The following is a 24,833-nucleotide window of genomic DNA, read 5'->3' on the forward strand; positions in this document are numbered from 1 at the left end:
AGAATATTACGAATACGATGTTCCCTTGAGACTGTGTCATAGCTCAGCTTTCTATCAGAGTACTAATGTGGTTTAAATCGGCGTTAGTGACTCCCGGGAACCCGGCAACTGTACTTGCCAAGAAAGTAAGCGGTGATTTTAAAATACGTATGCATGTATATAATGATTTTTCAACCCCTTTTCCATGAAATTCGTGAGTATAAGACTCGAATATATCACGAATAGGAATACGACTATTTTTAGTGTATATAATGGAGTCTGCGAGATACAGGCAGGCCTTCAGACCCACGGCTTGCAGATTATATTATTCTCCCAATGTCTGTCTGTACATATCTACTTAAAATCTCTTAAATTAGTATCTATCTTGACAAGCCGTGTCTGCCGAGCTACTTTGTTTCCCTACCAACATAACAATCTACCACCAAACCGCGTCCGGACAACATGAAAATACCTTTCGGAAACAACCCACAGGTCAAATCACGGCTTCACATAGTCATCGGCTCTCTGATTTTCTTGACGCTTGTTCTCACCATTGCACGTCTAGCCCTCAAGGGCACACCGTCGTCCCGAGCGAACACATGGGGCATTGCGGTAGTGAGTGAATCTTACCTGAGCAACATGTGACTGTTAGGCTATACATCTAACTGCTGTCCTTGGATGATATAGTGTCTCAAGGCAGCGGTTTTCCTTTCCTATCAGGTCTTAACAGCTCGTGTCGAGCGACTTAAGCAATGGGCCAGTTTGAAGGCGAACATGATACTCGACATCATTGACACCGTCTTTTGGTTCGCCTTGGTCATCATTACTATCATGGCAACTGCAGGCTCACATAGTACTGGTAGTCAAGCACTTGGCGTGATCATTGCTATGCTAGCATTTGCTCTGTTGTAAGTCTCAAATTCCCAACCCCAGCAGAAACGTTCTTTTGGAGCCCCCAATAACTTTAAAATCTAGTGGATTTGTTGGGTTACTCTCGTTGATTTGTATACGGGACCACAGATACTATAAAGTGCATGGCCGCCTGCCTGGAATGACATAGTGAACTTCATCTTGCCGAAGGCTGTAGACTTCGGTGAACGGCAAGTTGGCAGGATGATTTTGGACAGGATGGAGTGGTAATCGTGGTTGCTAACTAATCAATGGACTCTATACCGCCATAGAGTTGGGCTGCAAAGCACTATTTACTTTATGATGCGACGCTATTCGGCCGCTCACTAGCTCTAAGTCTGTGGGCTGCCTGCCGCTCTGGTCTATTAGTATATTGTGGAGGCGCATAAATCATAAGTGGCTCGATAGCCCATATAATTTCTATACTGTCGTCTTCTCCAACCTTCAGACAGCGGTCTGCATAGCCTTTCCAACCGGCAACACAGCTCACCTCCATCGGTTTGACAACCCATTGCCCGCCAAAAGATCATCGATAAGCTTTGCTTCTTAAGTAATTCCTCCTTTCTCTCTTTAGGATTCCAGAGTCCCTGATACAATATATTGCATCCTGTGCCGCCTTTATATCTCTTACAAGAATCTCATATGATATTTTAGGGTTAAGGTTTCTGATAACGATCTCTCCTATGTCATGGCTCCCGGGTAAATATGCATAGGCACCTACGCTACCACGTCTATAACTAGAACATTGCCGTCGTCTAGTAGAGAGAATCCTTCTAGTAAGGCGACAGACCTGCATTTACCAGTTATAATCCTACTAATCAACTTACACTAGTAGATTATTCTACACTGACCTGGTCTACTTGAAATTTTGACCCATAGATTCCACTATAAATTATTACAAGGCTGCCATGGGACACTATGTCTCCACTATATCTTGCTCGGAAAGGTCTTTACTGTAGGGTCCGCTTTGCTATTCTTCTCGCCGCAGAAGAGTCAGTCACACAGGCACCGCGACGACACTCTCGACCCTGACGTCCTCAAACACTTAGGTTCCTCGCCTCGTTCTCCTTTCTTGATGGCTTCCTTGGGCCAGTGTCCTGCGCTGAGACTGGGCAAAGCACTTCTCGGCTCTTTCGGCTTGTCCGGAGATTGTAATGCTATCCGCGACACCAATCTGGGAAGTGTTTACGAATACGGATTGTCGCGCGTTATCATCGGTTTTGTAGGTTATTGGGTCCGTTAATTGTGCTCCGGTACGTACAGCGTCCGCGCGGGACTCTTTCAATGATTGATCCCATGTTATTTCAACACATTAGTTAGTTCTCGTATTCGCATCCTTTGCCGGAAAAGGCTAAGTTTGAGTAGATCAACCAAAAATAACACTAGGGTCTGTGTATTACAGCCAATCAGCTAATAGCTAGTAGCTGCGGATCCCAATTCTAGGATTTGATTTGCCAAAAATCCTCGCGGGTCTGTGGGATCAATTTACGCAGAAAAGCCTAGTTTTTCTCCATCGATTTGCTTGCGAATAATGAATTTGGAGTGGCAAATTCAATTGCATAGTTTGTGACAACAGTTTCGAACGGAATTTGGCGATTTGATCAGCCTTGTGTCTAGTTGATTCGGGGCGACAAACAATTTCAGACAGGCACTCCATACAGTTACTTGCAGCCGAAGCAACGACGACCTTGGGAATATCAGTATATAACATTCCGACTTGTCTTGGATAAGACCTCAGAATCGTTGGGAAGCGTACCGTATTAAGCACACCTCATTACAGTACATGTACTGTACATGTTGGACCCCTGCAAATAGCGTTTAATCCAAGTGGGGCGGATGCCCTCTTGAGGCAAACCTTGCAATCAATCTCTTCCACCTTAGATATCCAATACGATTACGAGTCCCAAATAGGCGTATAGTATGCGGCGTCGCATCCGGGATCCATTCTATTGTTACCATTATTCCAGTCTATTTCCCCACAACCTAATAGCACAAACTCATCCTTGGTATTCACCGCCTGCTATCAGGAACCACTCCCTCCTATTTATTAGTGGAGTTCCCGAACTTTTCCTTCTTCCTATCATCTTCGCAACCAAAAAGTGCAACATGGACGCATACGGTAACAGGGACGAACCAGCTCCGTCGTATAGGTGGGCCGCGGAGGACCATGAATTGATCAGTCAATCGGCCGATGTTCGGAGTGAGTGGACACATGGACAGACCTGGGAGAATGGGAAATCCTGACTAGCCTAGCCGACGGCAGGATCGACGTCAATCTTGATTCGGTCATTGCCAGGAATATTGCTAAGAGTATCGCCCATGTCATCGATCTACAGCAAGAGGACTTACATAACCCCCTCCGAGTTATGAGGACCAGCAAAAGGTTCCACCTTTCGCCTTTGATCTTGAGCTTAACATCGTCATTCAGATTGTGGGCAGCCGAGGGGATGTGCAACCCTTTGTCGCCTTGGGAAATGAGCTCCAAAAACGTGGTCATCGTGTGCGGATTGCCACTCACGATGTATTTGCGGCTTTTGTCACGCAATCTGGATTGGAATTTTTCCCTATTGGCGGAAACCCGACCGAATTAATGGCTTACATGGTCAAGAACCCGGGATTGCTGCCTCAGATGGAGACCTTACGATCTGGTGAAATTCAGAAGAAGCGGGCTATGGTCAGGACAATGCTCGACGGTTGCTGGCGGTCGTGTATCGAAAATAACCCTATATCCAATGAGCCCTTCGTGGCAGATGCCATCATTGCAAACCCTCCAAGTTTTGCACACATTCACTGTGCCCAAGCACTGAGCATTCCCCTTCACCTCATGTTTACTATGCCATGGAGCAGCACGACGGTATTTCCTCATCCCCTTGCAAATTTGAAACCCTCGCGGATGGATCCAAGTATAGCAAACCTTATTTCTTTTGGTGTGGCTGAGTGGCTCACCTGGCAAGGGTAAGAATGCTCCAGGTTCCTGAAGCATTGGTTCATAGAAGAACTGACTGAACATACAGACTTGGCGATGTTATCAATAAATGGCGAGCGACTCTAGATTTGGAACCAATTGCAATGGTACAGGGACCCGGCCTAGCAGAATCTTTGAAGATTCCGTTTACATACTGCTGGTCTCCCGCATTAGTCCCCAAGCCAATGGATTGGCCCTCGCACATTGGTCAGATGTCTTCCGAACGTTGATACGATGGAGATAATGAGGTAGAAAAAGCTGACGCTGTGCATAGATGTTTGTGGTTTCTTTTTCAGAGATCAACCGACATACAAGCCGTCTGAGGAATTGATGATATTCTTGGAGTCAGGCCCACCTCCAGTCTACATTGGATTTGGAAGTATTGTGGTTGAAGAGCCCCAATCATTGACCAACGCGGTGCTAAGCGCTGTGGCTGCAGCTGATGTACGGGCCATTGTGTCGCGAGGCTGGAGTAACCTTGGTGTTGGGTCTTCCAATTCCAAAGATGTCTTCTATCTCGACGACTGCCCACATGAATGGCTGTTTCAGAATGTCGCGGCAGTGGTTCACCACGGAGGAGCTGGAACTACCGCTTGTGGCCTTTTCAACGGGCGACCGACTGTGGTTGTGCCATTCTTTGGGGAGTGAGATCTCAAACTATATCCCATTCATTGTGCTTCTTACCTGACCTTCTTAGTCAACCATTCTGGGGAGACATGATAGCAAGAGCGGGTGCCGGCCCGCGTCCCATCCCTCAAGCTTCTCTCAATACACGAAACCTTACAGATGCTATTCGCTTTTGCCTGACGGCCGAAGCCAATGAAGCGGCGCAAAGGATTTCGATGAAAATGCGGACCGAATCTGGCTTGAATGCTGCAGTTGAATCATTCTATAGGCATTTGCCGGCCCAAAGAATGCGTTGCCAGATCATGCCCAAGCAGGCGGCAGTTTGGACGTATATTAAGTCTAAGAGGCAAATACAACTTTCAAAAACAGCTGTTCAAACGTTGATTGATCATTCAAAGATCGAGATAAAGCATCTCCGGTGGTCTGTCTCCTCTTTTCCCCACAGGATAAGTAAGAATAGCTGTACTAACGTTTCCTTCACCAGCTATGACATCAATCCACTAATTATTGAAAACCGTCGGTGGGATCCCCTTACTGGAATATTGTCCGCTGCTGCAACAACCGGATCCAACTTGCTCAAATCCACCACTGGCATGGTAGCCAATCCTTATCGGGAATATAAACGCAACCATCCTGATGTTTCCTCACAAGATACTGCGTTGAGCGACATACAGCCCTTGTCGTCAACATCCTCAATTTCCAGTAGTGGCCAACAGAGTGGAAAACGGGGTGGAAAATCTACGTCAACCGCAGTTTCCATGGCTGGCACCTTTCTTGGTGGCTTTGGCAAGTTCACTGGCCAATACTTCAAAGGCGTCGTAGTGGATGTTCCCCACGCAGTGGCCGAGGGCTTCCGCCAGGTTCCCCGACTCTATGGCGAAGAGCCCAAAGACTACGGCACCATTGACAGCTGGAAGTCGGGAGCAATCTTCGGTGGCCGAAACTTTGTCGATGGGATGACCGATGGCTTCAAGGGTCTTGTCACGGAGCCGTATCAAGGAGCCAAGGAGGAGGGTGCGTTAGGTGTGGTCAAAGGGCTTGTGAAAGGTACCATCGGCTTTGCTACCAAAATCCCATCCGGTAAGCGTCTAACATACAAACCTTATGCTTGGATGGCTTTCATACTGACGCTGAGGTTCTTTTAGCCGGATTGGGCTTGGTTGCCTATCCTTTCCAAGGCATCGCAAAGAGTATCGAATCAACGGTCCGATCCAAGACCCGAAAGGCTGTCATCAATGCACGCCTAAAAGATGGGTACTCCCTGACCCAAAGGCAGAATATGACGCCCGAGGAGCAAAATCATGTCTTGCGAACTTTTGAGGCTCTTTTACGTGGCACGAGTACTTGAATGCTCGCTTTACAAGATCAACATGTGGCAAGCAGTTTTTCGAATTATTTCAACTGTAATAAACTTAATATTTATAGAACTCATAGCCAGGACGAAGAATGATTTGATTGCAACATAATGAAAGTGCCAAAGCGATTTTCAGCTACAAAATATCGTGGCCTTTACTCTTAGTATAATCAACATGTAGCTACGTAGCTACAGCTACCAAGGAGGTCATCTTTCATCTTGCATATTCATCGAAGTCAACAAACTAGGAGAGAAGTCAGACATGGGATGCTAGGGTTCCCGGAACCAAAGTGTGATCGCTTTGCTCATTTTTAACGTAAAATTATTAGCTAATTGTCTTTATAATCTCAGCCCCTAATCGTATCTGGCTTGGTCTGAACAAATTAAGGCACTAATAATAGGGCCCCGGGATGTTCACTCGCTCGGCGGACACGTTTTTTCTCAAGCCACATCACTATTCCAGCAGCAGCAGCGACAAGACATGCCAGGCATACAAAGAGTCCAGTAGTCCAGCTCGGTCGATTGAATCGATTCATTCCCCACATGAAAGCTGCCAAACAGATCTGAAAAACAGTATTCAGCATGTTCCCCCAAACGACTACGTCCAATTTCCAAAGTGGGGTGGGCGACACATAACCACCCCCTTCCATGCTGCCTCTGTCCCCGGGGTCTGCTGTGAGGGGCAGAACGCTCGTGGATGCATGCGGTAGAAACCATTTGGCGTTAATAGTTGCAAGCTTGTTGATCCCTCTCTGACGGCTTCGTTCCGAACAGCCGAGTCGCCAGAAACACCAGTGGTAGGTGTCTATAATACGCCACGGGGCCAGACCAAAACCGGTCACGCAGAATAGAGCATTGAGGATCTGAGAATCGATCTCAATCCATATCCGACGTAATGAATCCAGACTGTTGCAGCTTGGGTGGCACATTGCAGGGGCGGCATTGCAAAGCAGTAGAAATAACATTCCGCCCCATGCAATCACATTCAAACCGTATATCGTAATTCCAAATCCCAAAGGTGTCAATATCCAACGACCAAACGAGCGAGCCGTTGTTCTCCATGATTGCGAAGGGGGGTTTCGGAGGCCTTTGTCGGTATTTATCTATCTGTCGCATCAGCAAAGCCGCAAAGACAGCAAGAAAACGATCTTAAAACGGCAATACTGACAAAAGTATCCTCGGGCGAAGAAGTAGTAGAGTGAGAGCGCATCGGGATGGCTTCCTCACTCGTTCCGTCCATCTTATCCATATGAATCGTCATACTTAAAGGCAAGAACTGGGGGATGCTGGAGCATTAAAAGCAAAATGGAGGGTTTTCGAAAATAGCAGGGAATATAGGTCATGTATTCGTAATATCAGTTAGGGACTGACTCTCGAATATGTTTGCCTGCATCTGCTTGTGCACAAAATCTCGATTGAGACTTGTATTGTAACAAAACCATACGGTTACTGGTACTTGTTAGGATTTTACTGTTTGTTATGGACGGGTAGATTACCGGGCACGTTATTCTTAGCTCGTATAAAGTTCCTGACAAGGCTATAAGTACGATTACGCTAAAACTCCATTCACATTCTAATTTTATTGAGGGGTTTTCACACTAGGAAAATGGAAAGTGGATAAAAAGTAAAAAAATAAAAATCAGCGTCATTTGATACAAGCCAGGTTGCTCTACTATCCCAAGACCTCCACGGTAGCCACCACCAGCCTTGCCAAGCTCAGCCATCCATAAAAGGAACAGACAAACTAAGTACGTTAAGGATATCCACTGGTTTTCCATTGAATCTATTTAATAGGGAGCATATTTGTCATTATTGCGTTGCCTGTTAAGAATACATACCCCTGAATAGTTGCCTTTAATAGATGAGGCCATTGATCCTCGGAGTGCTTCTTGTTTGGCTAAAAGCCAGCCTGATCTGGTTACATGCACGGGCAAGAAAATATCAGGATTTCCTTTCCTCGCAATTCAAAATATGTTCGTGAAAGCCAAAATGCCCAACTTTGCAATTCATACATCTCGTGTAAAACGCACACCTTAGGCGGCAATGTTATACACTGGCAGGATGTTCATATATACCACTGTATCATCAGGACTTCGGAGTAACTGGGGACAACGGAAACGAGAAAAAGCGGGTGCGGAATGATGGTCAGTAATATTATCCTAGTTTAGGCGCTGGTGATTCCAGTCACAAGGAGATTCGTTAACCTCCTCAAATAAGACCCAGTCAGCCTGAGAATCCTACTGGGGACTACCGTAGCGCTGGATCGTTATGTATTACCGTATTAAGCTAGGATGCAGGAACTTCCTCGAGATGATACATATGTATGGTATTTTCATACTGAATGTAAAATAATTGCTCCCCCGACCCACACCCCCTTATTATATAATAAACTACTCTTTTGGAGTGTTAGTTAAACTTTATTACAAATCCATGTCGTATTAATTACCCGAGACGGTTAGTGGAGAGTTTATTAATTACGGATCAATTCTTACGGAAGTTGAGCAACAAGAGTCGCAGGACACGGCGGGAAACGTGCTAGTGGCGGACTGACAATTATTAAGCAATAGCGAGGATGGCTTGCTGGTCCGAAGATTCACTCCGTCCTGAAATGTGATCTGACCATGCCGATGACCCAAACGATTCCCACTACAACCAGCTCCAAACATACCACGCACATTACATCACTCATCGCAAGGTCTGAGGAACAAACAGCGAACAACAAGTATCAAGAGACCTTTCCTTTCATCTTTACCCGAGTCATCATGTTTGATCAGCCAGTTCTCGGAGTCTTTACTTTTACAGTGAAAAATTCTCGCATTCACATTATACCTTTGCATGAGTCTCCGCATTATCGCTAAAATTAGCCGCCGCAGTTGCAATCCTCAATGAAGAAAATACCAAGCTTCTGTCAGCTGCGGTCGCCTATTGTACCTACACACCGAGGAATAAGGAAAGTCATAGTGTCGTTTTGACCTGTCTATCACCAAGTATATATGGCCCAAGATCAGTAACAACAAACATGCCTTTCAACCAACCATAAAATGGCCCTCAGATACCCCGCTTGCGAACCAAAAGGCCCAGCTTTACGAAAAATTGACCGATACACACTGAATAACTCTTCCCTGGCCCCGCCGCCAATGCCTTAGAACGCAGCACAGAGAGAACCATTCTTCTGCTGCTCAAATGACTCACTGCCCACGCAATGGTGACACCACAGCAGGCTGTCCGGGTCGTACTTCTGCTTGACAGACAGCGCTCGGGCATAGTTGGGGCCCCAGAAGGCCCACTGCCAGTCGGGCTCCCAGGGATTGGCCTTTTATTAGATTAGTATTTGTGCCAATGATGAAAGTGTGAGTAGAAGGCGTGCTGAGTGAAAGTAGCCATACCTCATTGTAGTAAACACCGGAATCAGGCACCAGCTGTCTCAGTGCATATCCCGTGCCATTCGTCACGCTGGCAATGAGCTTCTCGGCTTCACCCTCGGGAAGGGTGTCATCCCATGACACACCGCTGATCAAATGCACGGCTGCATCCCGCCATGCCGGGTTGAGGGCATTGTCGACGGGTCTGTGGCTGATAGTCATCGTGCCCGAGAGCGAAGGACTCGAGACTCCATCCTATAAATGAGAGATCAGTACTGCCTTCGGTCAACGTATCTGTAGAGTCTGACGAACTGGAGAGTCTTTGCCTCGCGACGCAACAATCTCAAGCGTTTTTGCCAGCATCTCTGTGTCTTCAACCGCTTTGCGAGTTAGCAGCCGACTCGCGCGGACCCCCCGGGTTGTACCAGCGTTGCCACCTGTCGGATACAGTTTCTCGATAGAGTACCACGAAGGCATCCACGAGGTGAACGACGAAGACTCAACACTGCCGTTGTATGTTCCCAGGTGCTTCTTGAGTGGGGTAATGAACTGGTCGATAGAGCTTGTGTTTGTCGAATTCAGCTGGAACATGGTATATTGGAAGCTGTAAGGCGGTCCACTGGCGGTGTAATAGCCCATCACACCTGCATCCTGGAGCTTGACAAAATCCTTGTGGAGATTGGCAATAATCTTCCAGAAAGTCGTAGATGATGTGCCATTGCGAGCACTGATGCTCACCGAGGCTACTGATAGGGACGGCATGGGGTAGATCTTGACAGTAAGACTGAGAATAACGCCGAAGCCAGCGCCGCCGCCTCGGATAGCCCAGAAGAGGTCGCTGTTCTCACATTCATTGGCGGTGACAATGACACCTCCTGGAGTGACAATCCGAGCCTCGATGACATTATCAGCGCCCATGCCGTAGGCGCCAGATATGATACCGTGACCACCTCCGGTTGCCCAGCCGGTAACGCCGACATCCTAGTATATCGTTAGTCGATTTAAGATGCTGTTTCAGGATGCTTTGTTCTTTGCTTACCAGACTGGATCCTATGACAGTCGTCATGTTATGCTTTGCAAGATACTGGATGATCTCCCCGTCCTGGACTCCTGCGCCGAGAGTTGCAGCATCGTGGCTCTCCGCAGAATCACATTTGGCTGGCGTAAATGAGGGATGGATTCTGATGTTCTTCATGTTGTGGGTCCAGATCCTACTATAGTCAGTCATGCTCTACTCATGTCAGGTCGGATCACATACGATAGACTTCCATAAGCCGAACTGTGCCAGAGTTAGATTTTGAACATCAGAAGCATACAGGACAACCTTACCTCTTCTCAGGGTTATGTCCAGTATTCTTAATGTTGAGCCTGATATTGTGCTTCTTTGCAAAACCCAAAATAGCCTGCACCTGCTGCGCGGTAGTTGCATTCACAACATATGGAGACAGGTATCCCAACGAGCATCCCTTAGCACCAGCATCAGGATCGCCGGAGATGCTAGTGCCATTCGGGTAGATGGGAGTGCAAGTGCTGTTCGACCACAGGGGATCGGATACTGTAACCGGGTTTGACGAGTGATAACGCGAGTCTGTCCAATTCTTGAGCAAGGCGTCACAAGCCGACTTGTCGTAATTCGGCTCGTCTTGGTAGCAGACGGAGCCGGGTGGGATTGTTTTGATCAAGCGGCCCGAGACGGTCTCGTTCAGATATGACCAATCATTGCTAGAAGGCCAGCAGTGGTCCGAGGGAGCCTAATTTGCGCTAGTTAGAATATATGCGTGTCTGACCAGTATGACATGCGTCCTTACACATTTGCACTGGGAGCTGGCGCCAGCCACACCGTGCACTAGCAGCCATAAAGGTAAGAAAGAGAACGCCCGCATACTGAAAATAGTTTGGTGCTAGATGATGGCTTTCACTTCTCAAATGCGTTGGCTACAAGCCGGATTCAGAAGCCCTTTATATATCCTTAGTAAGTGCTAAATCGTATACGTGAGTCTAATTTCCAATTAGAACTGATCAACTCTGCTTGGCGTGACGTACAGGGGTAGGATCAACCACAATTAGAAACAGGCTCCTGAGTTGGTTGAAATCCTCAGGTCCACATTCTTCCAATACATGGTCCCTCCGGTGTCGGCTTTAACGCCTTCAGGAAAGCTTCCGCCCGTGGACCCTAGGCTTCCAGATTGTCTATAACTGGTGACACGGAGGTCGGAATTTTGCCATTTTAGCTACTTGTTTCTGAGGATTCTGATGGGGATTTTCCGAAATTATTGAAATTGCTCCATTACTTCGGCAGTAAATTGAAAACTTGGAAACTATATTCTCGGGCATACCCACTTCGCTGATCAATCTGGGGCTGAGGCGATGAGGCTTATCGCATTAGGAAACTCTGTCGTACTCATGTAAAACTCGGTAATTTCTAGCTAATGAGATTGTCAAGAGTTGGACCCACATGTATCTAGGGACATATCAGAATGAACCTGCAAATAGTCGGTCCGGCGCTCGGTATCTCGGAATATACCCGGCGTTCCTTTCGCCGACTCCCTACGATTGACAAAGTAATCTAAATGATTTGTCGGTGCCTGAAACTTCTGTTCTTCGATTCTCTTCAAAGATCTCTCGGTAATCTTGATATCAAGACTCTGAAGTCTTGAACCGGTCTCCATCATGGTCGAAGCGGAACCCTTCCACGGCAACGGATATCAATTCGACCCTCCGCCACAATATGAGCTCTATTATCACACGAAAAGCGGACAGAATGGATTTCCCGAGCTACTGTGTGCTTAGACTCCTTTGCAGCGACTATCATTGGCCAATGATGGCCGAGTGGATGGCTGTGTCGAGTCCCGGTTCAGTCAGAACTTAGAATGGGTGATTTAGAGACCAACACACTGCCTCCACAGCGGGGGAGACTACGTCGCCATCAATTTCCGAGATCGAATTTGATCTCCCACTTAATGTAGTCGCTTTCTATTTGCAGACGTGATAGTTAAAAATGCCATGAGCACGCCTATCATCACGCTTGATGATTATCGAACATTTGGCTTCCATAGGTTTCTGAAGAAATCCATCTTTAGAAATTTTCTAATAGGTAGAATCAATGGACGTTCAAATCACGGGAACAAGAGTTTCTCCTGGTGTACAACTCCTGTATACGCAACGTGTAAGCCAATATAAGAGGGAGATATATATATATCTACATATATGGATCATTTTCTCTGACTACCCAGCCTAGTTTGCGAATAACGAATATTCGCATGCCACAACTGCGCGAATAATATTCGTAACAGCCCTACATGCGGGTTGTTTGTAAATTTCTCCAGGCAAGAAGGTCGGGTATCAACGGGCAAAACGGTCCTACCATCATTTGAGACGAATACTGTTTGCTGTACTCGGCTCTGAAGCCAAGCCACCTTAAGACCCCGGTCGGGGCTCCGATACTGGCCGATCTCATCTCAGACTTGGGGATGGACGACTACTCTCCGAAGGTGAAAGATCGGGAGGAAACTCAAAACGTTGCGGGGATGACCACGCCTTTCAATGATTACGCTAACCTGTAAGGACAAGTTTGCTTCCGGCGATAACTGAAATACCTGGATTGTTGATTGCGCATGTCCTCCATTTTGGCAAAAGCTCTCTGACCTAACCAGTTTGTCGTTAACCATACCTTGGGAGCACGATCGGCTCACCGAGTTGCGCCGTTTACTCGTACTTGTCTGTTTTACTTGGATCAAGACCTCTTAAAATTCTATTTAGTCACCGATGGCCAAAAAAGCATCCACTGGCAAAATGTGGTCTTACAGTACAGTACATTGATATTTTTACTCGTACCTTTTGCCAAAATCAGAAATGAACTGGCTTTCAGACCCACCGTAATCAATACATCCGTAGTTCATCTTCGAAGACGGGCCAGTTCGAAAACGGACATTTAATGGTGCCTTGGTTCCTTATATATTCTTGCAAGTAACTTGATCGACTGCTAGCAAGTCACGACGTTTGAGCATGAGGCTAGTTCTATACTGTACATGGACAGTATCTGGATTCGTATCATTTTCCAGATGTGGCATGGCCAATCTGCAGAAATTTCAAACATGTGTCATATCAGTTAGTTATCTGTGCTAGATGCATTACAGTATGAATAGACAGAACTCAACCTCTTTCGTTCATTTGTGGTGGTCTTACAGTTGCCCCGCACATAGAGTGACAGTAGCAAGTTTTGAATTTAGAGACAGGAAAAGTGATCCAGCCAGATATTCTTCAAATTACTCTGTTTAATGAATTTTCTAAAAGACTTGAATCGTCATCCTAGATAGCCCGTGCAGTATCTCTCGGTTTCTCGCTCTATTTATGACTGATGAGATAACTTCAAGCTTTGCAAAGGTTTCTAACAGATGGAATGCCACTGTAAATAGGAAGGAATAGAGTATTGTATTTCATATTGTCTCAGCTCAAAACTTAATAGTTTGGACCATTCTCCTGACGGCCAGCTAGCATCTCGAGATCTTCAGACTTTCGGTATCCCTTTCCCTGTTGACCCAGCATTTTGCTGGGTTGTAGAAAAAGTAGAACAACGCAGCAAGCGAGCATTAGCGCGGCATCAAAGACATAGACAAATGCTTCCTTGCTTTGGAAATAGCCACCGCTGCCCTGCGCGTATTCAATCACTCGGTAGATTGAACGAACCATGATCAGACAACTGAGAGTGTACATGACCTTCATACACCGTGACCAGGGGATGCGGCTTCCTCCCACATAATTCATAGGGGAAGCAAGCATCCGACGATGGAAAATTACCGAAACAATGATAAAGATTCCGAAAAAGAATATTTGGACGAAGAGACCGCCGAGGATCATGTGCTCACCCATTTCCACTTTCTCTGGGGTCTTCGCGCTGGCAAGAAATCCACCTCCTATCAGAAATCAGATCAGTTACTGTCTCAAGTTTGACTATATCCTAACAGCGAAAAAGGGAGCATACCCCCACATTGCATCAAGAAGGAAATAAGATCTCCGATCACGAAGATTTTCGTTAACCATGACGGCCGAATGATTGAATTGGAACTCGCATTCAAGGCCACAATAAGACGTCCAAGTATCATGTAAATAGATGCAGCAAAGAGGGCAGGAGCGAGAAGAATAAGAAGGCTCTGTCCAATATAGGGCGTGGTTTGCCAGTCTGGTGTTTCGGTGAAATTGATGTACCTGCACAAGTAGCCGATTGCCTCGACTGAAAGAAGACTTAGAAAATAACCCGGGAGTATATTCACGTATATCGTGGGAAAACTTACAGACACCACCAATTGTAAATGGAATCATGTACCAACTCCGGGCACGAATCATCTGAAGAATATGGAGGACAGTTGCTAGGCCGAAAAGGGCAGCAGCAGGAATGGCTGCGCCGCCGGAAGGATTGTAGTTGTAAAGTTTGTAAGCCATGATCTTGAACGCGAGAGACGAGAGAATGGGCAAAGGATAAAACGGTAAAAAGTATGCGGCGAAAACGATTTACAGGCTCCTAGGGTTCATTGTATTTAAATGGTAAACTTAGCTATGAGAAATTGCAGCAATCTGACCACTGTCTCAGGTCGCTCAAAATCTAAGTAGTCGTGAGGTTTGGTTGGATGGTAGGCGGGTGTTGTGGTTCTCTAGAGGATCCCTCAGCGGATCATAAAATTCATCCATTTAGATTTTGTCTAGTCAAAATTGAGAGACCCCAGTCACAAAGGAATTTTCGGTTATTGTCGTTTTAGAAACCGAATCATTCCTAAATTGGACAAAGTCACGAACACGAACAAACAGTCGCAAAAATAGTGGCGAGTACTCAACGCCCCACTTCAGCCTTCCCGCAACGGAGCATGGAACGAGTACGAAGCAAATAAGCTTGAGAAACAGGGGTAGGGGTACGTGTACGGAGTACCCCTAAATCGGGTGTCCTTGTATTGGAATTTTGGCCTTTCGCTTGATCTTGAAATATAAAGTCTCAGTTCGATCGGTCTCTTTTCCAGTTTCAAATCTAACAACACTCGACCCGTCCAGACCTGACTCGTTCTCCCCCGGCTATACAGAAGGAAAAATATAGCAGCAATGGAGTTCATCTTCTACTACTATACGCCGTCTACTGCGGCGGCAGTCATATTCACTGTTCTATTCGGGCTGAGCAGTGTCTTACATTTCTATCAGCTTGTGCGGACAAGGACATGGTTCATGATTCCCTTCTTTATTGGCGCAATCTGTAAGTCCAGATCACGGTTACTTTAATTCCGACGTAATGCTGATCAGTTCATACCTTTCTAGTGGAGACTATTGGTTATATCGGACGTTTACTTGCATCATTTGAGGCCCCGGACTTCACCAAGGGCCCATATATCATGCAAAGCGCATTGATCTTGATTGCGCCGGCTTTCCTTGCTGCGAGTATCTATATGTCCCTCGGACGCATTATCTATATGCTTGACGCAGAGAAACTCTCGGTCATCAGGATAGGATGGCTCACCAAAATCTTCGTCGCTGGCGATGTGCTTTCATTCTTGATGCAGGCCTCAGGTACCTAGATTCTTCCAACCAAAGATGCTCACCAAGAAATTAAACTGATTGATTTCAAGGCGCGGGACTTATGGTCTCAAATGGAAATGATCCAACTACTGGCGAACACATTATTATCGGCGGTCTCTTCGTACAAATCATCTTCTTCGGTCTTTTTACTATCAGCGCTATTGTCTTCCAATCTCGCATCTCTAAGGCCCCGACCGCCCGCTCGGTGGAGTTGAAAGGTCTGTGGGCGCACCATATGATTGCTCTCTACACAGCCAGTATTTTGATTCTGATTCGTTCTGTCATTCGCGTCGTGGAATACCTGCAAGGATATGATGGATATCTGATGAAGCATGAGGCCTTTATCTATGTCTTCGACGCCCTCCTTATGTTCATTGCTGTGCTTGTTCTTCAGTATGAGCACCCCAGCGAGATCAACTGCTTGATCGGCCGCGGCCACAAGTACTCGGAGAAAGTTATTTGGACCCGCGAGTTTGTTCCAGGCTCCGCGCTCGAGACGGGTCCCTCGGGAGAAGTATGAGCAGAGACAGTTGCATAAAAATTTCTATGTGAGGAGGATACATAAAGAGTTTATGGTCTATTACTGTTTGAACAGATGTCTTCTAATTAAGCCTCGCGCCGGAATTTAAAGTTGAATAATAATCAATCCATTCATCGCTGATCATGAATTATTATCTCAAAACTTGCGCCACTGCCCATTTTATATGACATTGCCAGTCAGCATCCAAAATTTGTAATATTTCCCCAAGAACGATCCGACCCCAGGATCCAATACACCAATTCTCTCGAGTGATGTGCAAGAACACGCAAAAGTGCGCAAGAATCACTAAGGAAAAAGGCTCGCGGTTTTTGAGCCCTTCCAAAAATTCTGGAGAAGATCGAATAGCCCATCCGCCCACTACTGTCAATGACGTAGGCCCTGCATAGGTAAAAGGGGCTAGCTCCTTCATGCTCCGGATTGCAGGCTCGTAGGATTTTCCACCTTGAATGTCTGGTTGCTGACCATACTGAGCGTTTAGGCGTTCAAGATGATCGAGCGCCCTAAGAACATCATCAGGGACAGCCACCTCGGGGTTAGTGACATCGAATAAAGGCGCAAAATTGCTGTGTCGAAGAAATTCTTTTGCTTGGCCCACGACTGTCTGAATTCCGCGAGCCAAAATCAGAATATCTGCCAAGGCCTCTAGACTGGGTCCCTCGTCAGAGTTGGAGCAAATAAGTGCGCTCGCAAAGCTGAACACCACTGCAATTCCGGCAAAACTCATCATAGCTCTAGCATTAGATTCGTCAATGTGATGCAGTTGTTCTGAAAAGAGAGCCAGTGCCGTGCTCTTATGCACGATCGCGATATTGAGCCACTCTGTTTGGCGCTCATACTGGCGAATATGAGCAAGGTGCAATGCGGAAATGGCCAGTATTCCGTGCATTAAGAACGGAGTATGTAGTGCTTCTTGAAGCACTGGTATTTCCCAGACTTTTCTTGTCTCCTCATTTCTGGCGAATAGCTTGTGAGTATGCATTATCCACTGTAGCTCAAGTTCCAGGTGATCCAAATTCAGCGGAGCTGCCGCCGTTGTCGTACCCAAGACAGAAATATAGTTGTTGACGGCATGTGATGATATTTCGGAGCTGCCACCCTCGGTCGAAGGTTTTGCACCACGCGCAGTCTTTGATGACGACCTGCCCGGTTTCTCTGGTTTGCCTGCAAAAACAAAAGGCACTGGCGAGATGTAGACGCATGTGTCATTGCGCTGAGTGCAATTCTGGCAACATGGCCGCGTCTCATCACACTGATGGAATTATCAATCAGGTTCAGTTTCTGTCCATTCAAGGTAAGATGACCGCATACCTTCACTTTTCTTCGCTTACAATTGGAGCATCCATGACGTGATTTTTGATGAGAGCGGCGCGTGGCCATATCTAGCTGTAAGCGTTTCGAAGATATAGTGGCTGTGCACGCATTCGTACTCGTGTGAGGCATAGCCGTGTCACGGGACGACCCCCAACCCTCCGGGTAGGGGGTGTCCCACAGCCATAATGCAATTAACAGCCATAATGCAAATTTTCAATTTCTTCAACTTCTAGCTCACTTTTTAGACGTATAAGGTCCAGAATCCATGAAATAAAGCCCATCAATAGCCTCATTAGCCAATAATGTATCAACCTCCTCATTTTCAAGTGTTTCCTCCAATTCCTTAGCCGCCAAATCGGCCGCCATTTTCTCTGCGTCTTTCCGCCAAGCACGAAGCTTCGACTCATCTTCTTTCTCACACCTTCGCTGTACTAGCCTATTGCCTGAAATCGATGAAAGGGGACTCTTTGTAGCACCCTTCACCCATCGCTTGCTTTTTGTAGGTTTTTTCCCAGGCGTTTTATGGCTAAGGGCGCGCGCAAGACTCATCTCAGCAAGTTCCGCATTGTATAGAGACGATTTTCCGGCATCAATTGCGCGCCGTAGATGCTTCCGAATTTTATGTAAATCAGGATTCGGGTTATCAAGTAGCGGGAAAACTGTCTTCTCCAATTTTTCAATACGCGCATAAGAATTGGGCGGAGAATTGGTCGCTGAACTTGGGAATTCGCGGGTGGGTGACGGCTCGTCGTACATACGTAAGGTCTCTTCGTCCGAATACTGCCCTAAATTACCCAAAACTTGTGTCGGATCTAGTGGCCAGATACCAGTAGATTTAAACGAGGTTTGGATAGTTTTGGACTTTAAGGCGTGGCGTCGGACGGCGTCAATATTGCGGAAAAAATCGCGTTTTTCGTTGCTTCCACCCCACGCCACAACCTCAGTATTCGCCATTTTAAACTCATGTTTTAGGCTTAAAAAAGCCTCAGCATCAAGGGTCTGACATATATGAGTCGTGTGAGGTACAAAATACCAAGGAATAATCAGGTTTTCCTTACAAAAATCGAGAAATTCGATAGTTGTATGAGACGTATGATTATCCATTAGCAAAAGCCTCGGTCGCCCACGTCGTACGCGGTTTTTTGTGGCTTCATGAAATGAGCATAGCCATCGGTAAGCAGTCTCACTATCCGTCCAGCCACTAGACGTTAAGTGGATAATTTTGTACGCCGAAGAAGAGGTTGACATATTACTATACCAGTCTTCCATGTGGACGCTACCTTTGACTAGAAACCACGGAAACATCACCCAGCCATCAGCGGCAATACATTCAATGCCAGTAATAGTTTCACCTCGATCTCTAGTAGCAATACTAGCAGTTTGGCGCGTAGAGACGACGTGTTGGTTAAGTCCTTCGCCATTTTGGAAGCCGGTTTCATCCCAATTATAGATCTTATGAGGTTCAAAACCATGCTCACGGTAGAGACACTCAAGCCTATCATACCAATGGCTAATAACTCCAGGGTCCTCAGCTTGAATTCGTAAAGACTCCTTTGATTTTTGGGTAATAAGCTTGATGTGTGGAGGTAGACGCCGTATAAGCCGATAGCTATACATTGAACTAACAACTCTCTCCGAACCCGCTATTTTCAACAGGCGATTTGCGGCAATTTCAATATCTTTTGCAGTTGGAGGTGTATAGCAAGAATTTAGCACTTCGATCCAGCTAATTAATGCATTTTCCTGATTCGAATTCAATGCATTATTGGTGGTAGGGCGATCGGAGAGAGATGTCTGTCCGTTTTTGCGACCGCGAAGCTTCGAATAAGACACGCGATAATGGTCCGCAGCCTTACGTAGAGATGAAAATTTTCGCGTAGTATAAGCATATAATGCCTTAGCTAGCAGATCCTCTTCATCACGAGCTTTTTTAGGCATTTTTGGTGGGTAGAAATACGCGTAAAAGTTGAAAAGGTAGGAAATTTGCATTATGGAGGTTAATTGCATTATGGCTGTGGGACACCTCGCGGGGCGGTCCTGTGACACGGCTACAGGAAATTCAGTCTAGGGAGGCAATATTGGAGACTACCGACGGAGCCAATCCATAAGTCAGATGATGCTGGGGTTGTGTCGGTGCGCAGATCCGGAAGCAGATAAAATCACGAGTACGAACACGAACCCCACTTTCAAATATTTAGATTTTTATTTTAGAATTGGAAATCTGGGTGACCATGTGGGTCCGTTATCCCGAAATCGATCGATGTACGGAGTACGTAGCACGATATAGAGAGTAGGTATCTCTACAGCCACCTCTTTATTTATTCTTTGCGGTTTTTCTGCTTACTATTTTCTGCTCACTTGCAGCGATGCTCCTCTCTTTGCTGATACTAATTCTTGCTGCCTGGGGTGTTGGTGCCCTGGGCCTCCCTCTCTGTCGGAACTGGTCCATTGCTCAGCGACTAAAAGTCCCCGTGATCGTCTCTCCTATATACCATGGACAATGGGGACACATACAGACTCTGATGGAAGGTAACTTACCTATTTCTTGGCAGAGGATCTTTCCTTTTGTTCGAATTTTACGGCCGCAATGGGTGTTCCGGGAAAAGCATGCCATCTTCGAAAAGTATGGCAACATGTTTGCGATCGTCACTCCGGCTGGCTGCGAGCTATACATTGCCGACTCAAAAGCTGCCAGCGAAATTCTCATGCGGAAGAAAGACTTCCCTAAGCCTCTTGACTTTACGAGTAAGCCGAACGAACGTTGAACCTTGTCGGCTATCCGGAGGTGCTAAGTTGGTTGCCAGGAAAACTTCAAATATTTGGGAAAAGTTTAGCTACTGTATGGTGTCTCCCTTCACCTTCCTGCCGAACACCGATTCCTTCATCTGTGAAGTCGACTGATGGGTATGTTGGAACAGGTTGATGGCGCAGACTGGAACCGTCATCGCCGATGTACCGCTGTAGCATTCTCGGAGACAATCCACGAAGCAGTGTGGAAGACATCTTGTTCTGAAGCATCCAACATCTTGAAACACTTCAGGTCTCAGGATTCTATGTCCAGTACTCATCCTAACATGATACGATTAAGCTTTGCAGTTCTCCTGAAAGCGTGCCTTGGCCTGGACAACGACGATAACAATGCAGCGGCCAGTCTGGTCACCGATACCGCAATGAAGCAGCTCGAAACTTTTTTCAAAATGATTTTGAGAAACCCCGAGGTTCGAAAGGGTGGACAAAGGTCTCGTGATGCCTTTCGTGCAAGCTATCAAGAGATCAAGTCCGTCTTGACAGGCCTGGTGAATTATCGAAGACGCCACCCGTCAACAAAAAATGATCTCCTTTCTTCTATGCTAAGCTTACGCGATGCCCAAATGCTGTCCGACGAAGAAATAGAAAGCAACCTGTTCCTTTTCATGTTCGCCGGTCATGAAACGACCGCCAACACGCTGGTCTACATTGTTTATCTTCTGGCTATCTTCCCTGACTGGCAAAACTGGGTCATTCAAGAAATTGATGAGATATTCTCTGGGATACCGTTGGATAAAGAGATTTCATACAAGGATGTATTTAATCGACTTACTCGGCTGAAAGCAATAATGGTAACATAATGCAGTCATATTCAATGCACGACAGGAACTGATTGAACACCTAGTACGAAACTCTACGACTTTATGGCCCGGTCGTGAATCTTCTCCGAAGGACATCTCCCGATCAAGACCAGGCCATCACCAGCTCCGGCGGATCAGGAATTTTGATCCCGGCTAGTACTCTGATCAACATTCTTACGCCAGCGTTACACACAAATCGACATTATTGGGGCTCGGACGCTCTCTCATGGAAGCCAGATCGATGGTTGAGTAAGAAGAACCTCGACAGTGAAAAGGTCGACCACCTTTTTGCATGGGCCGAAGGCCCTCGAGCATGTCCGGGAAGGAAATTCTCCCAACTCGAGATATTAGCCGTTATTGTCACTCTACTGCGCCAGACGTCGGTGCAGATTGTACCAAGGCCGGGTATAAGTCTTGAAGAAGCCAAAATGGAGGCCTTGGGGGTGTTGCAAAATAGTCGGTCTCTCCTTACATTGCACATAGAGCGGCCAGAGTTGATTCACATTAGATGGTGCCCGCGATAACGAGGAATCTTACAGCAATAATGCAGTTTTTTTAACATGTTCGTCAGACTTGCCTTGTCGAAAGTAAATTAAATTACCTGTCTTGTCATTCGAGGACCAGCACCTCACTGAAAGCGGATATTCTTTCGGTTTATGAGCGACCACATACACACTCGCACTATCAATAAGCATTGAGGGAACAGAATATCAGATAAGTTTATAGAGATCCCTAGGTATATATAGCTTTCTAGCGAATATCAGATCACTAATATGGACTCCGAGTCCGCAACAGAAAAGCAATTACTAGCTTTATTAGAAATAGTGAGTCAATGTACATTGCGAGTGCGAGCAACGAGCATTCACGCAAAAGGTCCCAAGTGCAGATACAGTTCCTCGGCCTCACCACCAAGTGTCCGCTTCTGTGCCAGCGCTGCGGCGATCCGGGGTATCATGCAGCATGGACGGAGGGCCACATATTAGGACACCAATACGCTGCTTCTTGCCATTCGGTATGGGATTTTCGCGCGCGGAAGAAACAGCACCTTCACCATGCGCGATCGAGACTGTCGGTGGCTGTGGGAGTAGGTTCCGGTCGGAAATATGAACCATGGCAGCGCTAAACCTTGGTGAGGACGGAAAGAGTTGGCTCTTTTGCATAATCAAAGTCATCGCCGAAGGCGGTGATGGGCGGTGATTGTGAACTCGGTTACTCTGCAAGATCGAACGCGCTGTGTAATGACTACATATCCTCAAAGAACAAGTTGCCAGAGTCAAATGAGTTTCAATTCCAGGGAAAGCAAGTGAACGAGAGCTATGGATCGAGCATTGTATAGAGAGATCCTGACTTGCTTGAGACCACAGCTATTTGCCTTGGAGGATAAGATCTCTAAACCCACTCGGAAGACTATGTCAAGGATCGCCAGTTTCCTATTGTGAGGATTGCAAGGTTCATGAGATCCAATGTCCAGAAATCGTTCGACGGCTCGGTAAAAAGTATCAACAGCCACGCCGCTCATTGTTCTCTTGTGACAGTCGTCTATACCACTACAGTATCAAGGAAAAACGCCGTTTGGGCTTCGAACTGGGTTTCTCCGGCAAGGCTTACAACGAGATATTTAAATCCCGAACGAACAGATGATGATAGCTAGGAAGGGTGGGATGACTTAGAACGAATTGCTGTACAATAGCTCAGGGAAATAAAATAGATTTCATGCCCAGAACAGAGGGACTTGAAGTTGTGCTTCAAACAGTGAAACCATGGACTTGGCTGAGCAGACCTTCGATAGCTAGGAAGGCCCCTATAGATGCAATGCCACGTAATGTACCGCTAAGGCTACTGCACCAGTCTCATGTAGCTCCAAAGCTACCTTTCTAGAAACAATGCATCTTTACTGTCCACATTCACCGAAAATAGCACATCGCCATTCGTTCCAAGTCAAAGAGCCAGGCCCTTCGCAAACGCTACAGCAAGTCAGGTCTCCTCTTCGCAGTCGGATAGTGCATCCAGCGAGGACGGAGATTTGATTTGAAACTGTGATCTTTCAGTTCCAATTCCCAGAATGTGCATTACATGAGACTTACATCGGGCGATGACGCGCAAGGACCCCTCGTGCTTCCGTCTTCAGTAAATGGGCCGCCATCCAAAGCGGATGCCAGCAACAACTTTCTCGGCGAACCGGGCCTGGGCTTGATTTCTTCTGTTGGTTGAAATATGGGATGTCCTTCCAAAGCCATATGTAACCGGAAAGTGAGGATTTGCGTGCCAAGTATGAGTTTCCGGTCCACCATGATGAGATTGAATAGGGGCGGTTCTTTGCGAAGGAGGAGATGCAGTATTAAGTTGAGGGCAAGGCTGACTCTTATATTCTGCGGATACCACTGGCTGCGTCATGAAGATTGAAGCAGTACGAACATTCCCTAGTTGCTGCGGCTACTCTCATGTCATTTGTACTCAGGGTTGGTCGATATTCCCAGGAACAAGGTTCGTGAAAAGCATCCGTTCATCGCTCTGTCTTTTTAAGCGATGGCTTGCGGAGTTTGCATGCCGAAACCAGCTGACCTAGAAGGTCACCAAGCATGAGATCTGCTGTACCTGGAAGCAGCAGAGGAGACGCAATGACTACTCGTGAGTTGCAGAGTGCCAATGTAGGAATGTGGTTTTTGCCTGGGTTGAGCATACAACCAATGCATTCGAATTTTGCCAGGGTTAAAATCAAGACGGGAATCGCCTCCGTGGGCAACTTACATCGGCCCTGAGAGCTAGTGCAATATACCAGCACAACGGGAAGGTTATCTGAAACGGCCGGTGCCGTATCTTCCATTTCGGACAGAACGCGGAGATGTTGAAATTGAAAGGGGAGGAGCTCTTCCAGGGTACATAGAAATTCGTTCTGGATAGCCCCTGTCAGACTGGGGTTGGACCTAAACGGGGACACAACCACGGGGTGGATTTCACTGAGATTCTTTTGTCACACTGAGGGTGGACTCATTATTGTTCAGTGATGTGGAGCAGTGCCGATCTGACAATGGGCAAAGAGGAAATAAGCAGAAGATGAAAATCCCCACAATGACTTTTAAGGGGAAAAAAAGGAACAGATGCTTTTCCACGACTTGCTAGCCCTTGTATCACGTTGCCCCTAGTGTGTGATTCGGTGGCTGGTTAATTAGGCAGTACATTGTTTATTAAATTATTCCGGTGATTTATTTTCTTTCCTTTCCGGGCCGACCACACCATAGAGATAGACCTTTCGGGTAATATTGATACAGTTTCCTAACCAGCCAGCTCACCCTTGAATTATCTACATGGTTTGGGATGTTTGTTCAGGCCCTATGAGTCGTCTAGCAGACCATTGGAATAACCGTCCTGCAGGCTCCGGCTCACAGCTAGTTCCTGCTGTGATCGACCAAGTTAACAGCCTGACGCAATTTATTCGGGCAAGTGTTCCATTCCAGCGCGCGTGCGTGATTGATTCTGACACTGTTACGTGGGAATAGAGCCCACAACATTACGTGTCGATGCCCATGGGCAATTACCAATTTGGAAAAGCATGGCGCTTTTGTTTCTCCTACATTCCACTTATCTTGCTTCTTATCCGTTGGGTGATCTTTTGGATCCTTGA

At 46.6% G+C, this 24,833-nt stretch overlaps 9 protein-coding genes across 9 annotated transcripts; 4 read left to right on the top strand and 5 right to left on the bottom strand.

Annotated features, from left to right (window-relative positions):
* Positions 1–441: 441 nt before the first annotated feature.
* On the top strand, positions 442–1,039 carry N7446_014017 (uncharacterized protein; the record flags this gene model as incomplete). Its single annotated transcript, XM_058522756.1, has 3 exons — positions 442–594; positions 667–887; positions 955–1,039. 3 exons carry the CDS (start codon positions 442–444, stop codon positions 1,037–1,039), a joined length of 459 nt encoding a protein of 152 aa, XP_058364849.1.
* A 1,955-nt stretch (positions 1,040–2,994) lies between these two features.
* Positions 2,995–5,828, top strand: N7446_014018 (glycosyltransferase; the record flags this gene model as incomplete). Its single annotated transcript, XM_058522757.1, has 8 exons — positions 2,995–3,088; positions 3,142–3,251; positions 3,317–3,843; positions 3,903–4,060; positions 4,128–4,497; positions 4,551–4,901; positions 4,965–5,560; positions 5,626–5,828. 8 exons carry the CDS (start codon positions 2,995–2,997, stop codon positions 5,826–5,828), a joined length of 2,409 nt encoding a protein of 802 aa, XP_058364850.1.
* Positions 5,829–8,976: 3,148 nt separating this feature from the next.
* Positions 8,977–11,079, bottom strand: N7446_014019 (FAD-dependent oxidoreductase; the record flags this gene model as incomplete). The annotated part of the gene is made up of 7 exons (XM_058522758.1): positions 8,977–9,147; positions 9,221–9,451; positions 9,509–10,177; positions 10,236–10,407; positions 10,455–10,475; positions 10,526–10,947; positions 11,005–11,079. The coding sequence occupies 7 exons, from the start codon at positions 11,077–11,079 to the stop codon at positions 8,977–8,979; spliced, it is 1,761 nt and encodes a 586-aa protein (XP_058364851.1).
* Positions 11,080–13,654: 2,575 nt separating this feature from the next.
* N7446_014020 (RTA1 domain-containing protein) lies at positions 13,655–14,635 on the bottom strand (the record flags this gene model as incomplete). The annotated part of the gene is made up of 3 exons (XM_058522759.1): positions 13,655–14,109; positions 14,178–14,426; positions 14,488–14,635. 3 exons carry the CDS (start codon positions 14,633–14,635, stop codon positions 13,655–13,657), a joined length of 852 nt encoding a protein of 283 aa, XP_058364852.1.
* A 648-nt stretch (positions 14,636–15,283) lies between these two features.
* Positions 15,284–16,271, top strand: N7446_014021 (RTA1 domain-containing protein; the record flags this gene model as incomplete). The annotated part of the gene is made up of 3 exons (XM_058522760.1): positions 15,284–15,431; positions 15,494–15,742; positions 15,802–16,271. The coding sequence occupies 3 exons, from the start codon at positions 15,284–15,286 to the stop codon at positions 16,269–16,271; spliced, it is 867 nt and encodes a 288-aa protein (XP_058364853.1).
* A 151-nt stretch (positions 16,272–16,422) lies between these two features.
* On the bottom strand, positions 16,423–17,669 carry N7446_014022 (Zn(II)2Cys6 transcription factor domain-containing protein; the record flags this gene model as incomplete). Its single annotated transcript, XM_058522761.1, has 2 exons — positions 16,423–17,541; positions 17,601–17,669. The coding sequence occupies 2 exons, from the start codon at positions 17,667–17,669 to the stop codon at positions 16,423–16,425; spliced, it is 1,188 nt and encodes a 395-aa protein (XP_058364854.1).
* A 2,300-nt stretch (positions 17,670–19,969) lies between these two features.
* Positions 19,970–21,735, top strand: N7446_014023 (cytochrome P450 monooxygenase; the record flags this gene model as incomplete). The annotated part of the gene is made up of 3 exons (XM_058522762.1): positions 19,970–20,348; positions 20,700–21,202; positions 21,256–21,735. 3 exons carry the CDS (start codon positions 19,970–19,972, stop codon positions 21,733–21,735), a joined length of 1,362 nt encoding a protein of 453 aa, XP_058364855.1.
* Positions 21,736–22,113: 378 nt separating this feature from the next.
* N7446_014024 (uncharacterized protein) lies at positions 22,114–22,323 on the bottom strand (the record flags this gene model as incomplete). Its single annotated transcript, XM_058522763.1, has 1 exon — positions 22,114–22,323. One exon carries the CDS (start codon positions 22,321–22,323, stop codon positions 22,114–22,116), a length of 210 nt encoding a protein of 69 aa, XP_058364856.1.
* Positions 22,324–23,185: 862 nt separating this feature from the next.
* N7446_014025 (uncharacterized protein) lies at positions 23,186–23,502 on the bottom strand (the record flags this gene model as incomplete). The annotated part of the gene is made up of 2 exons (XM_058522764.1): positions 23,186–23,245; positions 23,296–23,502. The coding sequence occupies 2 exons, from the start codon at positions 23,500–23,502 to the stop codon at positions 23,186–23,188; spliced, it is 267 nt and encodes an 88-aa protein (XP_058364857.1).
* Positions 23,503–24,833: the final 1,331 nt, after the last annotated feature.

This window comes from Penicillium canescens (assembly GCF_028828765.1).
Source record: "Penicillium canescens strain IBT 15451 chromosome Unknown utg000012l_segment0_segment0, whole genome shotgun sequence".
In the NCBI taxonomy this organism is placed as follows: Eukaryota; Fungi; Ascomycota; class Eurotiomycetes; order Eurotiales; family Aspergillaceae; genus Penicillium; species Penicillium canescens.